This window comes from Ammodytes marinus (genome assembly GCF_949987685.1).
Source record: "Ammodytes marinus genome assembly, chromosome: 18".
Classification (NCBI taxonomy): Eukaryota; Metazoa; Chordata; class Actinopteri; order Uranoscopiformes; family Ammodytidae; genus Ammodytes; species Ammodytes marinus.
The window spans coordinates 23,851,297-23,866,232 of record NC_137222.1 but is presented as its reverse complement, the minus strand read 5'-3'; the positions used below and the strand labels follow the sequence as shown (position 1 = coordinate 23,866,232).

At 41.8% G+C, this 14,936-nt stretch overlaps 1 protein-coding gene across 2 annotated transcripts in view; it reads right to left on the bottom strand.

The window, feature by feature from the left end:
* Positions 1 to 1,007: 1,007 nt before the first annotated feature.
* The window catches only part of lrsam1 (leucine rich repeat and sterile alpha motif containing 1), a 22,268-nt gene continuing 8,339 nt past the window's right edge, over positions 1,008 to 14,936 (bottom strand). Inside the window, exons 14-25 of one of the 2 annotated variants that reach the window (XM_080046657.1) lie at positions 13,685 to 13,729; positions 12,310 to 12,380; positions 10,945 to 11,044; positions 10,672 to 10,765; positions 10,171 to 10,245; positions 9,707 to 9,787; positions 9,261 to 9,356; positions 8,678 to 8,776; positions 8,447 to 8,578; positions 7,391 to 7,457; positions 6,595 to 6,803; positions 1,008 to 3,545 (exon numbers count right to left, since the gene is read on the bottom strand). In XM_080046657.1, coding sequence (XP_079902783.1) covers positions 3,423 to 3,545; positions 6,595 to 6,803; positions 7,391 to 7,457; positions 8,447 to 8,578; positions 8,678 to 8,776; positions 9,261 to 9,356; positions 9,707 to 9,787; positions 10,171 to 10,245; positions 10,672 to 10,765; positions 10,945 to 11,044; positions 12,310 to 12,380; positions 13,685 to 13,729 — 1,192 coding nt within the window. In that variant the 3' untranslated portion in view covers positions 1,008 to 3,422. The remainder of the gene's footprint in view (positions 3,546 to 6,594; positions 6,804 to 7,390; positions 7,458 to 8,446; positions 8,579 to 8,677; positions 8,777 to 9,260; positions 9,357 to 9,706; positions 9,788 to 10,170; positions 10,246 to 10,671; positions 10,766 to 10,944; positions 11,045 to 12,309; positions 12,381 to 13,684; positions 13,730 to 14,936) is intronic. The other variant, XM_080046658.1, reaches the window with a different exon arrangement.

The following is a 14,936-nucleotide window of genomic DNA, read 5'->3' as shown; positions in this document are numbered from 1 at the left end:
TAATCCCTCCCCCAACCGTTCGCGCAAGCAGTTCTTATCAAACCCTGCTCAATCCTGGGGTATGAGTTCCCCCGGTTTTTACGGCCCGGAGCAGGCTCTCTGGCGGTGTGAAACCAAAACACTGGCTCTAACTCCGAACAAGCCCAGAACTAGCTCCGATTTTGCGGCGGTGTGAAAGGCCTATCAGTGATGTATGCTGCTCATGGACCTATGCAGCTGGATATCAACGTCCCACTTTACGGCAAGTCGGTTTCACGTTGTGATTGGCTGGTGCGTTTATGCTACGTTCACTGTCGCACCATGAAAGTCAGAGTTTTCTGACTGTTTATAGCTCTTCCTTTCATTGGGCTAGCAACACTACTCGGTTTTCTAATATTAAGCAATATTCTTAAATGAGAAAATATGGGAGTCCATTAAAGCGTGAAAAAAAGAAAATGCTTTCCTAATTAGATACCATTTTTATTGCGAACATTATAGAAAGCTATGTCAAAAGTTTTTTAAATGAAAATCATCAGACAAAACTACTACAGTTACTAAGCTAAAAATATGGGACGTAGTAGGCTAAGTAATAAATAAGTAGGCTAAGGAAGTGTAACCTATTCAAGTAATTTGTTTTAGGTAGGCCTACTTGTATTTCACTCGAGTTAGTTTTCCATTAATACCACTGTATACTTCAGAAGGAAACATTACTTACTATATTTATCTGACCGCTGGACTCACTATTTACCAAGATACCTGCAAATGGTTTATTTGTAATAACGGGAGTTCCTGTTCAGAAATTAAAAGGTAAGTTAAAGCAATTAATTGAAAAAAATAGGCTGGTTCTGAGATCACTCCTCCCTGCCCAAGAAAGCAAAATAAGTATAGAGGACAGCAGGTGTAAAATACATTTTTATGTATTATTGAGACTCAACCACATCACTCAGTTTGTATAATGTATTTCAGTACATTTCCAGATGCCGCTGCCTGTGTATGAGCAGTGCATCTTTACAGCAGAACTAGGGTTGCAAAGGGGTGGAAAGTTTCCGGTAAATTAACTTTCCACGGGAACATTCGCTCGGGAATTTGGGGAATATTCAAAATTGGAAATTATAGGAATTAACTAAATGTCGGTAATTTAAATGATTTTTTTTTTCATATCCAAACATAAATCTAAACATTCAAACACTATGTTTGGTCATAGGCAGACATCCATGCAAACTAATACAATTAAAAAACATTACATTTGAACAGATTTATTTGTAAGAAGAACTTTATCAAGTTTTGATTATTTTATGAACAATCAATAATTTCACTGAACAACAAAAAGATGAATATTGAGTTCAATATTAGTCATCTGTCTGAACCCAACCATTCAATAAATAAAGTCAAATGCCCCCCATGTGATGGAGGAATGCACAGTGCATGTAGGGGGCATGGCCTCAGTACCCCTGCAGTAGGATGTGTGCTAAGTGCAAGTTGCCAAGTGTACTTGCATAAAATCTGGTTGTTTTAGTCAAGATTATGCTAAAATATATTGTCCCCAACTATATGTAAAATCACAGTTTAAACATCTGTAAGCCTGGTCTAGTAAAAATCAATATATGATATCAAGTTGGGTGTCGGAATAAACTTAAAAAAGAATCTGATTTGAAATTAAATGTTCATAAATATATTAAAACTTAGTTGAAAAAACTGCTTTTTACTCTCTAGAACGTTTGCCAGGACTGAAATAACATAGTTAGGAGAATTTAGTGCATTTGGGTTGCTTTAAATCTAGTAAATTCCCGTTTATTCCCGTTAATTCCCAAAATTCCCGTTAGTTCCCATAAATTCCCATGGAAAGTTTCCAACTTTGAAAATTCCCGGAATTTTGCAACCCTAAGCAGAACAAAGCCTTCACATTGACCACAAGGTGAGTACAGAGAAAGGACACACATAGATTTCCATTCAAATTGTCTTTGTCATGACATGTCATATGTATATAGAAGTGGAATCTCTGACACACTACATTTAACAGATGCATTAACAATACGTAGAGATATTTTCCTGAAACATGCTGAGATGTGGAAACGTTAAGAGCACTTGAAAGAGTGTGGTAGCACACAAGTAGTGATGGCTACTAACAGGTGATGTGTTGTTAGCTCAGACATATTCACAGTATATAGCCATTCAAATAAGAGCAGGGCTAAAAAGACATGTAAGAGAAGTGTGGACAAGGAAACTTGGAAGAACAAGCCTGGAGTACATCTTGCCCTGCGTTCCAAATCACATACTTTTTCTTTTTACTACACTACATACTAAAGTACAGAAGAGTTTAGGGGGGCCACGAGAGAGAAAAAAAATCAGATAAGGAAGATTTATTTTCATTATGTCACGAAATGTCAAGAATAAAGACAAATACTCCAAAATGCTATTGGAGTTAGTGGGGCAATTGTGTATTTTCAGCATACTACAATTGATGTGCATGTATTGGGACATCAAATATTTTTCTGGTATACTAAATAGTATATAGTATGGGGATTTGAACGCAGAGAATGTGTATAATCAGGCAAACACCCAGGGACCACCCCAGACCACTAGGAATCCTCAAATGGCCCAGTTGGATTGTTTGGAAAATTGATTGCATTGAATTCATTGTTACTTTGTTAAGTGAAATGTGTTTTACAGGAGAAGTAGTACTCAACTAAAACTAAACATTACATATATATTAATGTGTCTTTCAGATCACCACAACGCAAACTTTGGGGCTGTGTATCAAAGTCAAATACAGTATTAGAGTTTGAGTTACACAATAGAGAGTGAGTGATATGGTACAGGGCAACGATAATAATACATTTAGTTCACTCTTATGAACACTCATGTAGGTGATTCCAGCATGCGCACAGTGGGAAGAGTGACAAGTGAAAGAGAGGGCAAGACAAAGCTGTGTCATGGATTGAAGTGCTACAACATGAAGTTGGCATTATTGATGCAATGAACACCAGCAATAATAGACTGTTTCATTTAACTTATACACATGTAACTTTGGTTAATAACAACACAGATAAAAATATTGTTGAAGAAAAAAAAAGAGTTCAGAGAAAAAAGGCACACATTCATTGAGTTGGTATTATAAGGCAAAGGGGGAATCAGTCTTTTAACAAGTGAGTGGTGATATCCACTTAATATATAATACAAAATAAGGACAACTAAAAACACAACTGGCCTAGTGACAACCAAAAACACAAAACTAATTTAAAAAAAATGATTCTATTCAAAGTTGTTTCTGCATATACATCACAAGGTACTGCTTGGTTAATAGAGGAAAGAGGGCTGGGCTCTTTGAAGACCTGCTAGAAAGCTTCTCTATACAGGGTGAGGTCCGCAAACAGCAGCAGTGTTCTGATTCATGCATAAATAAAGAGAGAGCTGGATTGTGTTGGCTCCAATGCGCTTGCCTTCTAGCCGTGGTAGAGGCGTATGCGCTGGCCTATGGTACTGCGACACAGTGGGCAGGTCTGCAGGCCGTCGCTGCACACCCGACAGCTGCACACATGACCACAGGGCAGGAAGATCACCTGAGACTGGAGGGAAAGGAAGGACAACACATAGTCAGGTACATTCCATGGGCTTTTTCTTAGTTATAGTAAATCTGGAGTAACTGAAGAAAATCTAAGACTTGGGAGAGGGCGGTATCTCTTTTCTTCAAAAACCGAACGCAGTTGCTTTATGCCCCAAATGTCTGCACAGAACAGGGAAAAGGGGGCTTTTGTGTACTTTGCACCCCCCTCCCTGCATGCAATATGCGGCAGAATGACTTAATTTTCGACGATTTTCTTTTAACGATTTTCTTTTTTTCTTTTAAAAGATAAAATTGAGACGAATGCACTTTGTAAACGGGAAGTGCAATATTACCATATTGGACTCACTCATTCCCTTCTCCCTATACATGGATAATATACACTCAGTTGTTTTCTCCAAGTGAACAGTGGATTGAGATTTTGAGATGCTTAGTAATCAATATCAATTGGTGTCATTTCATTTTTCATTTTCCTTTATTTAACCTCGAAAGATCAATTGAGGGGTGACCCTCTTTTACAATGACGTCGAGTTTGTACAGATACACAATATACAATGAGAATACATAACAAGTTTACACACACACACACACACACACACAGACAACAACAATTTAAAACATTCAGATCAATTGAATGAGAGACATAATAGCCTAATTAAAACAGTTACAAGTGTAGAGGGGCTGATTCAAAATAATAATTTTAAATTGGTTAACAGTTATGAGTGTATTTATTTTAATTGTATGTTGTAGGCTGTTCCAGGAGTCAGGGGCACTATGGCTAAAAGCGGTTTTACCAAGCTCAGACCGGGCATAGGGGACATTTAACATGAGCATGTCAGTTGAGCGGGTTTGATAAAGCCCATCTGAAATAAGCAGCATTTCTGTCAAATATAGTGGTAGCTTTCCAGTCAGAGCTTTATATATAAAAATATGCCAATGTGCATCACGTCTCTCCTTAAGGGAGGACCACCCAACCTTTTCATATAAAACACAATGGTGTGTATCATAAGCATCTCCTGTAATGAATCTCAAAGCAGAGTGAAATACAGAGTCTAGGAGTTTAAGGCATGAACGAGATGCATGCCGATAAACCACATCACCGTAATCAAGGACAGACATAAAAACTGCCTCAATAATCCTTTTCCTACTGAACAACGGGAAGGTGGCTTTATTCCTATAAAAATAGCCAATCTTTTGTCGGAGACGACAGACAAGATTTTTTATGTGAAATGTAAAAGAGAGTTTTTCATCTATCCAGATGCCAAGATATTTATATTCAGTGACTCTTTCAATATGAGATCCATTATTTGTGTGAATAATAAGATCATTAAAATGTGTAATTCTTGCTCTGGAAAAGCACATATATTTTGTTTTTTCTATATTAAGGACAAGCCTGAGATCCACTAGACAGTTCTGCAGGGTGTTAAAAGAGCTCTGTAGGTTCTGAACAGATTGTTGCACTGAATCAGAAATGCAATACAGTACAGTGTCGTCCGCATACAAATGGGCATGGCAGTTTTGTAGTGATGAAACAATGTTATTGATGTAAATTGTGAATAGGACTGGACCTAAAATTGAGCCCTGCGGAACACCATTTGTAACTGTTAAAAACTCAGTTTGGTAGCTTCCCAGCTTAACTGACTGCTGTCTATCAGAGAGATAGTCCCTAAACCAGCTACATGTAGAATAATCAAAACCAATTTCATGCAGCCTCTCTAAAAGCAAATGGTGATCTAAAGTATCAAAAGCTTTTGACAGATCAACAAAAAGTGCTGCACAGTGCTTTTTTTTGTCGATAGCTGTAACAATGTTGTCTAAGACCAAAGTGACAGCAGATACAGTACTGTGGCCTGCCCTAAAACCAGATTGAAATGGACTCAAAATGGAAGCACTGGATAAAAAGGATTTCAACTGAGTATTAATGACTGATTCTAGAATTTTTGCCAGGCATGGGAGTTTGGAAATTGGCCTGTAATTGTTAAGATCACTTTTGTCACCCCCTTTATGTAATGGAATGACGTGAGCTTTTTTCCAGACTTTAGGAACAATACCAGAGGAGATGGAAAGATTAAAAATATGGGTTATTTGTTTTGATATGATAAGTGCAGAGAGATTTATTGAAAATGGGTCCAAATTGTCCTCTCCCATGTACTTCCTGGGGTTGATGGCAAGAAGCGCATCTACAACAATACTTGTTGGGACTTTCATTACTGACAGGTGTAAAAAAAAAAGCTTACAAACAAACTGGGACCCAGGACAGAACCTAGCCTGGCTCCGTCCGCCTACCTACTTCCGGCCAAATTTAATTTTCCCTTCAGTAGTCAGTCTGGGGACGGGGCGTATTAGTGGGATTCTGCTCAGGCAGATTTCTGCCTGTCCAATCAGCAAACAAAATGAGTGGCTGAGAACGATGACGTCGAAGTCGCGCTCCAGTTTCAGTTGAATGCTGCGTTCCTTTATACTCGGAAGAAGGAGATTTCCGACTTGGTAGTTCCGAGTGCATCTGCTCGCGAAAGTATGGACGCCGACAACCTTTCTCGTCCAAATAACTAAACGTTAGGCTCTAACAAGTTACTTTTGCCAGGTACCGGTAGATCCATAGACCACAATATGTAGTGAAGTCGGAAATTTCCGAGTTCCCTGTACAACTTGAACGCATCGTCAGAAGCCGGCTCATGACATACGTCACGACCAAACGTTATGCGATTGGTTGGCTAATCCAGAGTGGCACTGGGCAGATCCAATAGTTTTAAACTTCAACAGACACCCGCCTCCAAGTGAGTGAACGTTTGCCAATTACAGCAGTTCCAGACCTTCTGTACAAATGAAATGAAGTACGATGGTCTGGTTGGACCAGGCTAGATAGAACCCTACTGACTGTAGTTCATTCTCTGACACCTCTCTCCTTGTGTACAATGCAGATATGAAAAGAACCTGATCCTGGTTTGAGAAAAGCCTCTTTTCATGGATTAACAGTGCTGATTTGAAACAACATTAAAATGTGTGCAGCATTGATCATTAATGTAACTGAAGTGATGAAGGTTTGTTCTTACCGCGGTCTCCATGCAGACCACACACTCAGAGCTGCCTGGTCCCTCCACAGGGCTGTGGGCTGAGGGGGTGACAGGGGTCCCTGGGGAGAGGGGGGGGCTGGTGCTGGGGCTGGAGGTGGAGGTGGAGGTGGAGGAGGTGCTGGGGAACAGTGGAGGGGCAGAGGGGGAAGAAGGAGCCTCCTCATCCTGCTCCACAGCCTTACACGCTCCTGGGAGGGGGAGAAAATCATACAAAACAGACCAGACAACCATGAGTCTCAGAGACCTTAACATCCTCCGCCAGCATATGAATTATTTTTTTTTATTTAAAAAATGTCAATGTTTCCTGAGTTTCTGTGAGAATTCAAACAGAAGCGAGGGAACCTTGCGCTCAAAGTCTAAATATTCCTTTCCGTTTCCATTTTTTTATTGTGTTTTTATGATCTGTTTTGAGGATGATTTCATCGGTAAACAAGAAATGAAAAAAAGGAAATTGCCTTGAAACTTGCTTTAAGAAGACACCTTATTACTTATGTATCCCTCACACTGGCTTTGTTTTGGACTGACTTAAAGGTGTAGTTTGCCAAAGGAGAGAGATCTCGTTGATATTTGAACTGAACACCAAAACAAATCCCTCCCTCCCTTCCTGCTCCTTCACAGACTCTGCCCCCAGACACTTGCCTTGGCGACAGCAGTGATCTGTTGGTTAGTTTCTGCTCTGGCACAGATCCTTTCTTTGCTGAGATCAGACTGGCAGTGTGTTGCAGTAGGTACAGTATTAGCTGGAATATATGGAAATGGAGGATGTCAAACTTACCTTCAGGGTTGTGTTCCCGAGCCCAGTTCAGAAGGGCTTTCTGGATTCCAACTTCAGTGATGCCAAGCTGGGAGAAAAAAAAGAAGAGAAATGAACAATTATAATAAATCAGCATACTAATCTATATTTGCATACATTTCTTTGGGCCACATGAAGGCAGAATAACAAGCGGTGAACAGAACACTGACTTGTTGTCATATTTTTAAGTTGATATGGCTAACGTGTTAGCAAACAGTTACCTATTTAAAGTCACTCACTGACTTTATGTCTCCCCTGTTTGGTTGTACAGCTCTGGAAAAAATTAAGAGACCAGTCTGGATTTTTCTTAAATCTTCATCTCTACATAACTTATTGAAAATGCTTTTGATGACAAAAAATGCATTGGAATTGGGTAGAAATGTTGTCAGTAGTTTATATTATAAAACCAAAATATTCATTCTACTGAAACATATACCTATAAATAGTAAAACGAGAGACACTGAACATTTGGAGTGGTCTTAATTTTTTTCCAGAACTGTATATTTATTTATTTCATTATAACTTTTATATCTTTTCTGGTATACTTAGCACTTATTCTGATTCTGGTTGTGAGCAGCTAGTATACAATGTGTTTTGAGAGTTTTTAGATGAATAGAGCAGGACTGCTTTGGCAACGCTGGAAGTGATGAGAGTGAACCAAACCAATCAAGTTGCAGCCACAAAGACCAAAACAACGAGCTCCGTAGGGAACTGCAGAGGTAGGTGAACAACCCCTTTACATATTAGGAGCCATTTGCCATTGAGCATTCCAATGTCATGGTAAGATATTACAGATAGTTGCTTTCAAATTACTTTGCAAAAAGGGGTTGGCTCACTTTGTGTTTTTAAAGTTGGACTTTAATTAAAAAGGTGGAACAGCAATTCCGGGAAATAATTTGTTTGTCAAAATCAATTTGTCGAAATCAGCGAATGTCTCTTCACGATCCGCTACCTGAACGTACTGTGTGTGTGTGTGTGTACTGAAGAAAATGGGTTGGATTATCAGGCTAGTTTATGAGATGGTTTTAGCAGACAGACCTTCTTGAGGTCAGAGGAAGTCATGTGATGCAGGGCCTGCGTGGTGACTCTGTGGTGAGCCAGGATGGGCAGGTAGTGCTGAGCTGACAGTTTGCACAACAGGTTGACTAACTCTTTATCCACGCCCGCCTCCTGTGAATTAGAATACACAGTTAAAGAAGCGAACAGTGTAGCCTCAAGATGTGTGTGTGTGTGTGTGTGTGTGTGCTCGCTCCCTGCTCTGTACTGTACCTGCATGCGTAGGGACAGGGGCTTGGCATCCAACAGTCTCTGGTACTGGATCATCCAGTAGTTCTGCTGGCTGGAATCAGACTTCAGCTCCATCTCCGCCTGGAACAAACACAGTGATCACTAGTCTATTCTAACTGACAAACTAAACCCCAAGAATACAACACAGTATTAGGGCTACATTGAGAAAAAAGTATAGTTGTAATTTTCCAAAAATAAAATAAAATGAATACAGAAAAAAGACTTTACATATTCCCGTTATATAAGGACCTTTCTCTTAGAAAACGAGGCTGTTATTTTCATAAAAATCACAAATGTATTCTCGTGATATTTAACTATGACTTTTCTTTCTCATAATATTCCAACTCATTTTTTGGCAAATTGAGCTTGGACTTTATTTTCATAGTTTTATTTTTTTTACCTCAACGTGGCCCAATACATCTTCTCACAAGAACAATAAATAATAACATGGGAGAACAGATTGAAGGTTTCAGCTCAGAAGGCTCATGCCTATCTCCAGTAGCACCATGGTGAGAACATGTCATAGAGACAGGAGACGTTGGTCTAAGCAGTGTGTTCTCCTCACCAGAACCTGCCTCAGCTCCTGCTCTCTCTGGACCCTCTGCTTCAGTAGCTGCTGCAGCAAGTCACTGAGAGCTGTACGCTGCTCCACCAGAACCTCCTACACACACACACGCACACACATGCGCGCGCACACACACACACACACACATATATAATACACACACACCATCCCGTGAGGCAGAGAGACAATACTCACACATCAGTGAACACTGTTGAAAGGCTAAAAACAAAAAAAATAGCCTGTCTCTAATATGATTGCCACAGATACTAAAATTGTGTTTTTAATATCCCTTTATTTCGAATTATTTTTGAAGTGCTTGGATGAATCGTTGGCATGGAGCAATGACATGATGAGCCAAAAACAAGAATATTATAGGAAGAAAATAATAAATAAAAAAAAATCAAGAAAATGTGGGAAAGGCAAAGGAAGGAGGCGGTGACACCCACCTGCAGGTTCTCAGCGTCCAGATTTCTCCTCTTAACCTCCAACCTAGTCAGCTGCATTAATTCACCCTCTATCACCTTGATCTGAGGACAGTGGAGAGGCACACATCAAGCTAGCAAAGGGACAAGCTCAACGCAAAGTCAGCATGGAAACACTGATGGGATGGTAGTCTGTCTGTGGGTCTACTGGGACTCAGGGCGTAGTGGAAACCTGACTATGGGACTATGAGATGGTGAGAAAAGCCAGTGAGAAAAAAGCAAGAGTTTGACCAATGGCCTGTCTCCATAATGAGCTGTGATGATTTTCTAACTCCTACAATAAAACCAGGACGTCTTGCAAAACTATGAGTGCTTGTTGATAATGTTTAAGGAGCCTTAAACTGAATGAAAAACATGAATCCTGCATCCTGGGTTGTATATATATTTTCATGTGATAGGTTTGACCCTGTCCGGTGGTCCACACAGACCTGGTTGCGGATGTATCCGTGTACAGCGTCTTTCTGCAGCTGCAGGGCCTGGAACGCTGCCTTCTGCATCTCCTCCTGCACACAACAGTCAAAAGGACATGAATGGTCGGCCGCCTGCGTAGGCCGTGTTTTCACTGAATGGCACAGTTCGGTTCAGCAGGGCACAGTAACACGAGATCTAGCATGCTATCTGCTGACAGCGCCCTAACTTGGTAGGCGGGGTTTATGTCGGTCAGAGTATATACAGTCTATAGGTCAAAGCCGACCAATGGCGCTGGCTGCGGCAGCAACGCAACTATGGTGACATCATAGCAAAAGGGACCCTTCAGGACGGCTTGGTACCCCCCAACGAAAGGGTGACAAAAACAAGTGTGGCACAGTTTATTTTGGTACTCTTTTCAAACTTTTGACAGTGAAAACGCTAATAAGTACGTGCTGTGCCGTACCGAACCGAGCTCTCATGATGACACTGGTGATAAGTAGAGAAGACACACTACATACCTCCTGTAAGATCTGGGCGATGGCTTTAGATTTGTCCAGGACTTGGACGGACAGCATGGTATCAAACTTCCTGTCAATGTGTTCCATACTGATACTCAAGGACAAGAGGAGAGAAACCACATGCAGAGTTTAAAACAGCTTCCTCTGTGTGTGTGTGTGTGTGTGTGTGTGTGTGTGTGTGTGTGTGTGTGTGTGTGTGTGTGTGTGTGTGTGTGTGTGTGTGTGTGTGTGTGTTTGTGTGTGTGTGTGTGTGTGTGTGTGTGTGCATCTTACCTTCTGTAGGCCTCAGTCACCAGGCTCCGTCGGCGAGAGTCACTTGCCGCCTGGAGCAGGTTCATAGCACAGCTGTCTGAAAGCATCTTCTGCATGGCCACTACAGACACACAGACACACAGACAGACAGACAGACACACACACACACACACACACAGACAGGGAGGTTTAGGAGGGAAGGAACATGGATGACAAGGCAATGAATGAATGTCCACTAACTCAAGTGTTTGGGTGAAATGCAATGAACAGAGAAAGAAATGGGATGGGAGGCCTCACAAATTCAAAATGTTTCCCTGACTATCTGCTAATGAGTTATCTGGTGAAATTCCTGAGGACAGCTCCAGAAACATCTGGGGAGCTTGAATGTACACTGAAATATTTAAAGGTGGAGTCAGTGATTCTGGAGAACGCTTGTTGTCAAAAAACACTTTTTGTCAATATCAGTGAATATCATCTCGTCACGATCCGTTACCTGTACGTACTGCTGTGTGTGCACTGAACAAAACATCCAAAAAAAGTGATTTTGACAACAAGCGCTCTCCACTAAAAACCTGCATTTCTTCAGAAAATGGAAATGTTGTCCTGACAGTAGAGTTAGGGGAGTCAGTGTTCGACAATAGACTTAGAATTAGCTGGAAATGGGGGGGGGGGGTCACCCTACCAACTGAGCTAAGGGCGCCCCCCCCCCCCGCCCCCCCCCCCCCCCCCGGGCCGGGCCCAGCAGCAGACCCGGGTTCGATTCCCACCCGCGGTCGTGTTCTGCATGTCACTCCCCTCTCTGCCCCATTTCACCTCTGTCTCTCTGCACTCTCAAAGCATAAAAATCCAAAAACTCATTTAAGTCACGGCAAAACAATTATTATTTTACTTTTTTTTGGGTTGATGGTGTCTAAGAAACAGGAGCACTCCAGCCATGACTCTTTACCTGCGTTCCGAATCGCATACTTTATACTATTTAGTATGGTAGAAAAAAGATCTAGGACGTCCCGATTCTTGTGGCCAGATTTAGGATGGTTAGAAAGACCTTGATGTCTCTACTACATCCTGCCAATATTTTTAGTGTTGCATCCTATTTGGGCGATTCTGACCCATAATCCAGTGTGCACCTGAAATGGCGTCACATCAACGGAGCCTCCATATGAAAACAAACGGGGATGTTTTCATATGGAGGCTGAATATGATAAATAATCATTATTATTTATGATGAAATAAATAAGTAAAAGTATGTCCCGATAGTATGCCTACTGCATCCTAACTAGATTATTTTTATCGTCGGATGTAGTATGTAGAAATAGAAAAAAGAAAGAGTATGCCATTCGGAACGCAGGGTTTGTCTGGGTAAAGTCCATGAGCCAAGCTGCTTACTGGCCACGTCCCTCTTCCTCAGTGAGTTGGTTTCCTCCTGTGTGATGGCAGTGAGATGCTCCATACGGATCCTGAGGGGGGAAGTCAACCACACTATTAGACTCATGCTATACAAGGTGTTCCAATGATACTTAGGGTGCACTCATACTAGGTCATCTGTAGTTGCGTAGTATAACAAGGCACAAAACAACCAAACCTGCGTGTTATCAGAACAAAAAGTCAATCAATGTACAATTTCACAATTCAGCACAGTACGGTGCAACGTGTCCTAGTGTGAGTGCACCCTTAAGTACAGAAAATCCATAAAAGTGCATACTACACACACAGTATAGTGGTTTCCCTAGGTTTACTTATTTTGGGGGGGGGGGTCCAAAGGTGCTGCTAGAATCAGCTAAAATATTGCTTGAATGCGTGTAGCTACTTCAAGCTGAACTTTGCATTTTTTTCAAAAACTAGGAACCATAATAGAGAGAGCGCTGTGCTATAAAAAGCTGTGTAGTGGTTTGTACTGTAAATATAATTGTGGGGAAATAACGAATAAGACTTCAACAGGACTTGTAAAATGCATGTAAACACCTTTATCCGATCTACTTCGCACACAAATCGGCACATTAACGGATAAGCGAAGTCGGATAAGAACACCTAGATAACTCGTTCATAGTCGGCATTCTACCTGCATGTATACAGGATCGCATATCTCATATCGGAGTTTGCGTTCTGCGCTTGCTCCAGAATCCCTGCGGAGGATTTCCAAAGGAAGTGGAAGGAGACGACGTAATAAATAGTAGTGTTGTTGCCGGAAAGGAACCGGACGTGGCTCTATAACCACTTGTTGAAAGGACCACAGCGCCACTTAGCATAGCGGAGTCAGCCATGCTCCGGCCGTTTATCGGATATTTAAAAGGCCATGTATACTCAGACAAGTGACGCGGTCCGTTCGAGTGGCAAGTTCGGTATACGTCTTAATTATTCATTATCATTTCATTATTAATCCAATCTAGTTATGTTTCCCAAGCAAAGGAGAAGGGAAACAAGTGTATCTTCTGTTGAAACCCCACTAGCTTCTCACCTCACGCTAAAAATATCAAACTTTTTTAACCTTAAAACTCAATAAATAGAAAAGGACTTTCTTAACACCTAATAATGTCAAATTCATTTGTCATGTTTCTGTATTGTGTATCAATGTGTTTTTGGGGCCTACTGTCTTCTGTTAATGTGCTGTAAGATACACACAGTGCTTTCCAGCACACTGTGCATGTCACTTGGTGAAGTGCTTTATAAATAGGCTTGTGTGTGGTTAAGTGGACAACAACAGAAAGAGTTAGAGTGCCTCATAGCTTCCTGTTGAAATAGATCTGAATGATGACATGCTCACCGATCTTCCTCCATGGCTTGAAGAAACTCTGCACTCTTTCTCTGCCTGGGGAGAGATTGAAAATGTATAATAGAAACACACAAGTGAAGAGAGCCACCTGGGATCGGAACAAAGACAACAGTGGTGCAAGTACACAGTAGCCTGGCACCGCCCGGCAACCTACTTCCGCTCAATTGTCATTTCCCTTCAGTAGTCAGTCTGGGCCTGCAGTATACTCTTAGGGCGCACTCACACTAGGCAAGTTTGCCTGTTCCGTGCTCCAGTACGATTCCCCCCGCCCCTCCTCGCTGGCCCGTGGTCACACTGCTCCCAAAGGCCGCGGCCTGGGCACGATTGCTCCATCATACATACCATACGTCATCACGTCGTAATACGATACATACGTCATCACCAAGCGTACTCGCTGCCAGAGTTAGTAGAACAACAGTAGTCGCGGATAGCCACAAACACCTCCGGATTTTTGTGGGTCTTATCCAGCTGCGACCATGGCTGCGACTGAATACTGTCGCCGGCCCAAATTTCTAGCAAACTCTCCACTTCGCGATCGCACCGGAACCCACTCGTGAACCTCTTGCCGCCATTGTTTACAATTATTGTGGGGAAGAAGGGTCGCGCATGGACTACGTCATCCAGCTCAGGTTGCGTATCCGTGTGTGTGCACGTGTCATCTCATTAGCATCTGTACTTTGGCCACGGCACACCTCTCCCAAGTGTCCCGTGTGGCCAAGGGGCTGTTCCGTGCTGGAATACATATGGCGTGGTCACACTAGCCAAACGTTCTAGACTTTAGTATGCAAATGAGCTCGGGCACGGAACAGCGGCCCTAGTGTGAGTGCGCCCTTAGTTTTACTCCGGACAGATTTTTGCCGGTCCAATCAGCGAACAGAGGGAGTGGCTGAGAACAATGACATGCACCAGTTTCAGTTGTAGTCAGAAGCCGGTGCATGACGTACGTCACGACCAAACGTTATGCGATTGGTTGGCAGATCACTGGCACTGGTCAGATCCAATAGTTTTAAACTTCAGACACCCGCCTTTAAGTGAGGTAACGTTTGTCAATTGAGCGATTCCAGACCTTTAGTACAAATTAAATGAAGTACGATGGTCTGGTGGGACCAGGCTAAGTACACAGTGCAGTTAAGTTAAATGTTGACGAAATAGAATACTGTACATGGCAGATTTTTTTTAATATATATAAATAATAAATAAATATAGTGAAGTAGGGCAGAGGCTACTCTGTGGACAGTGTATG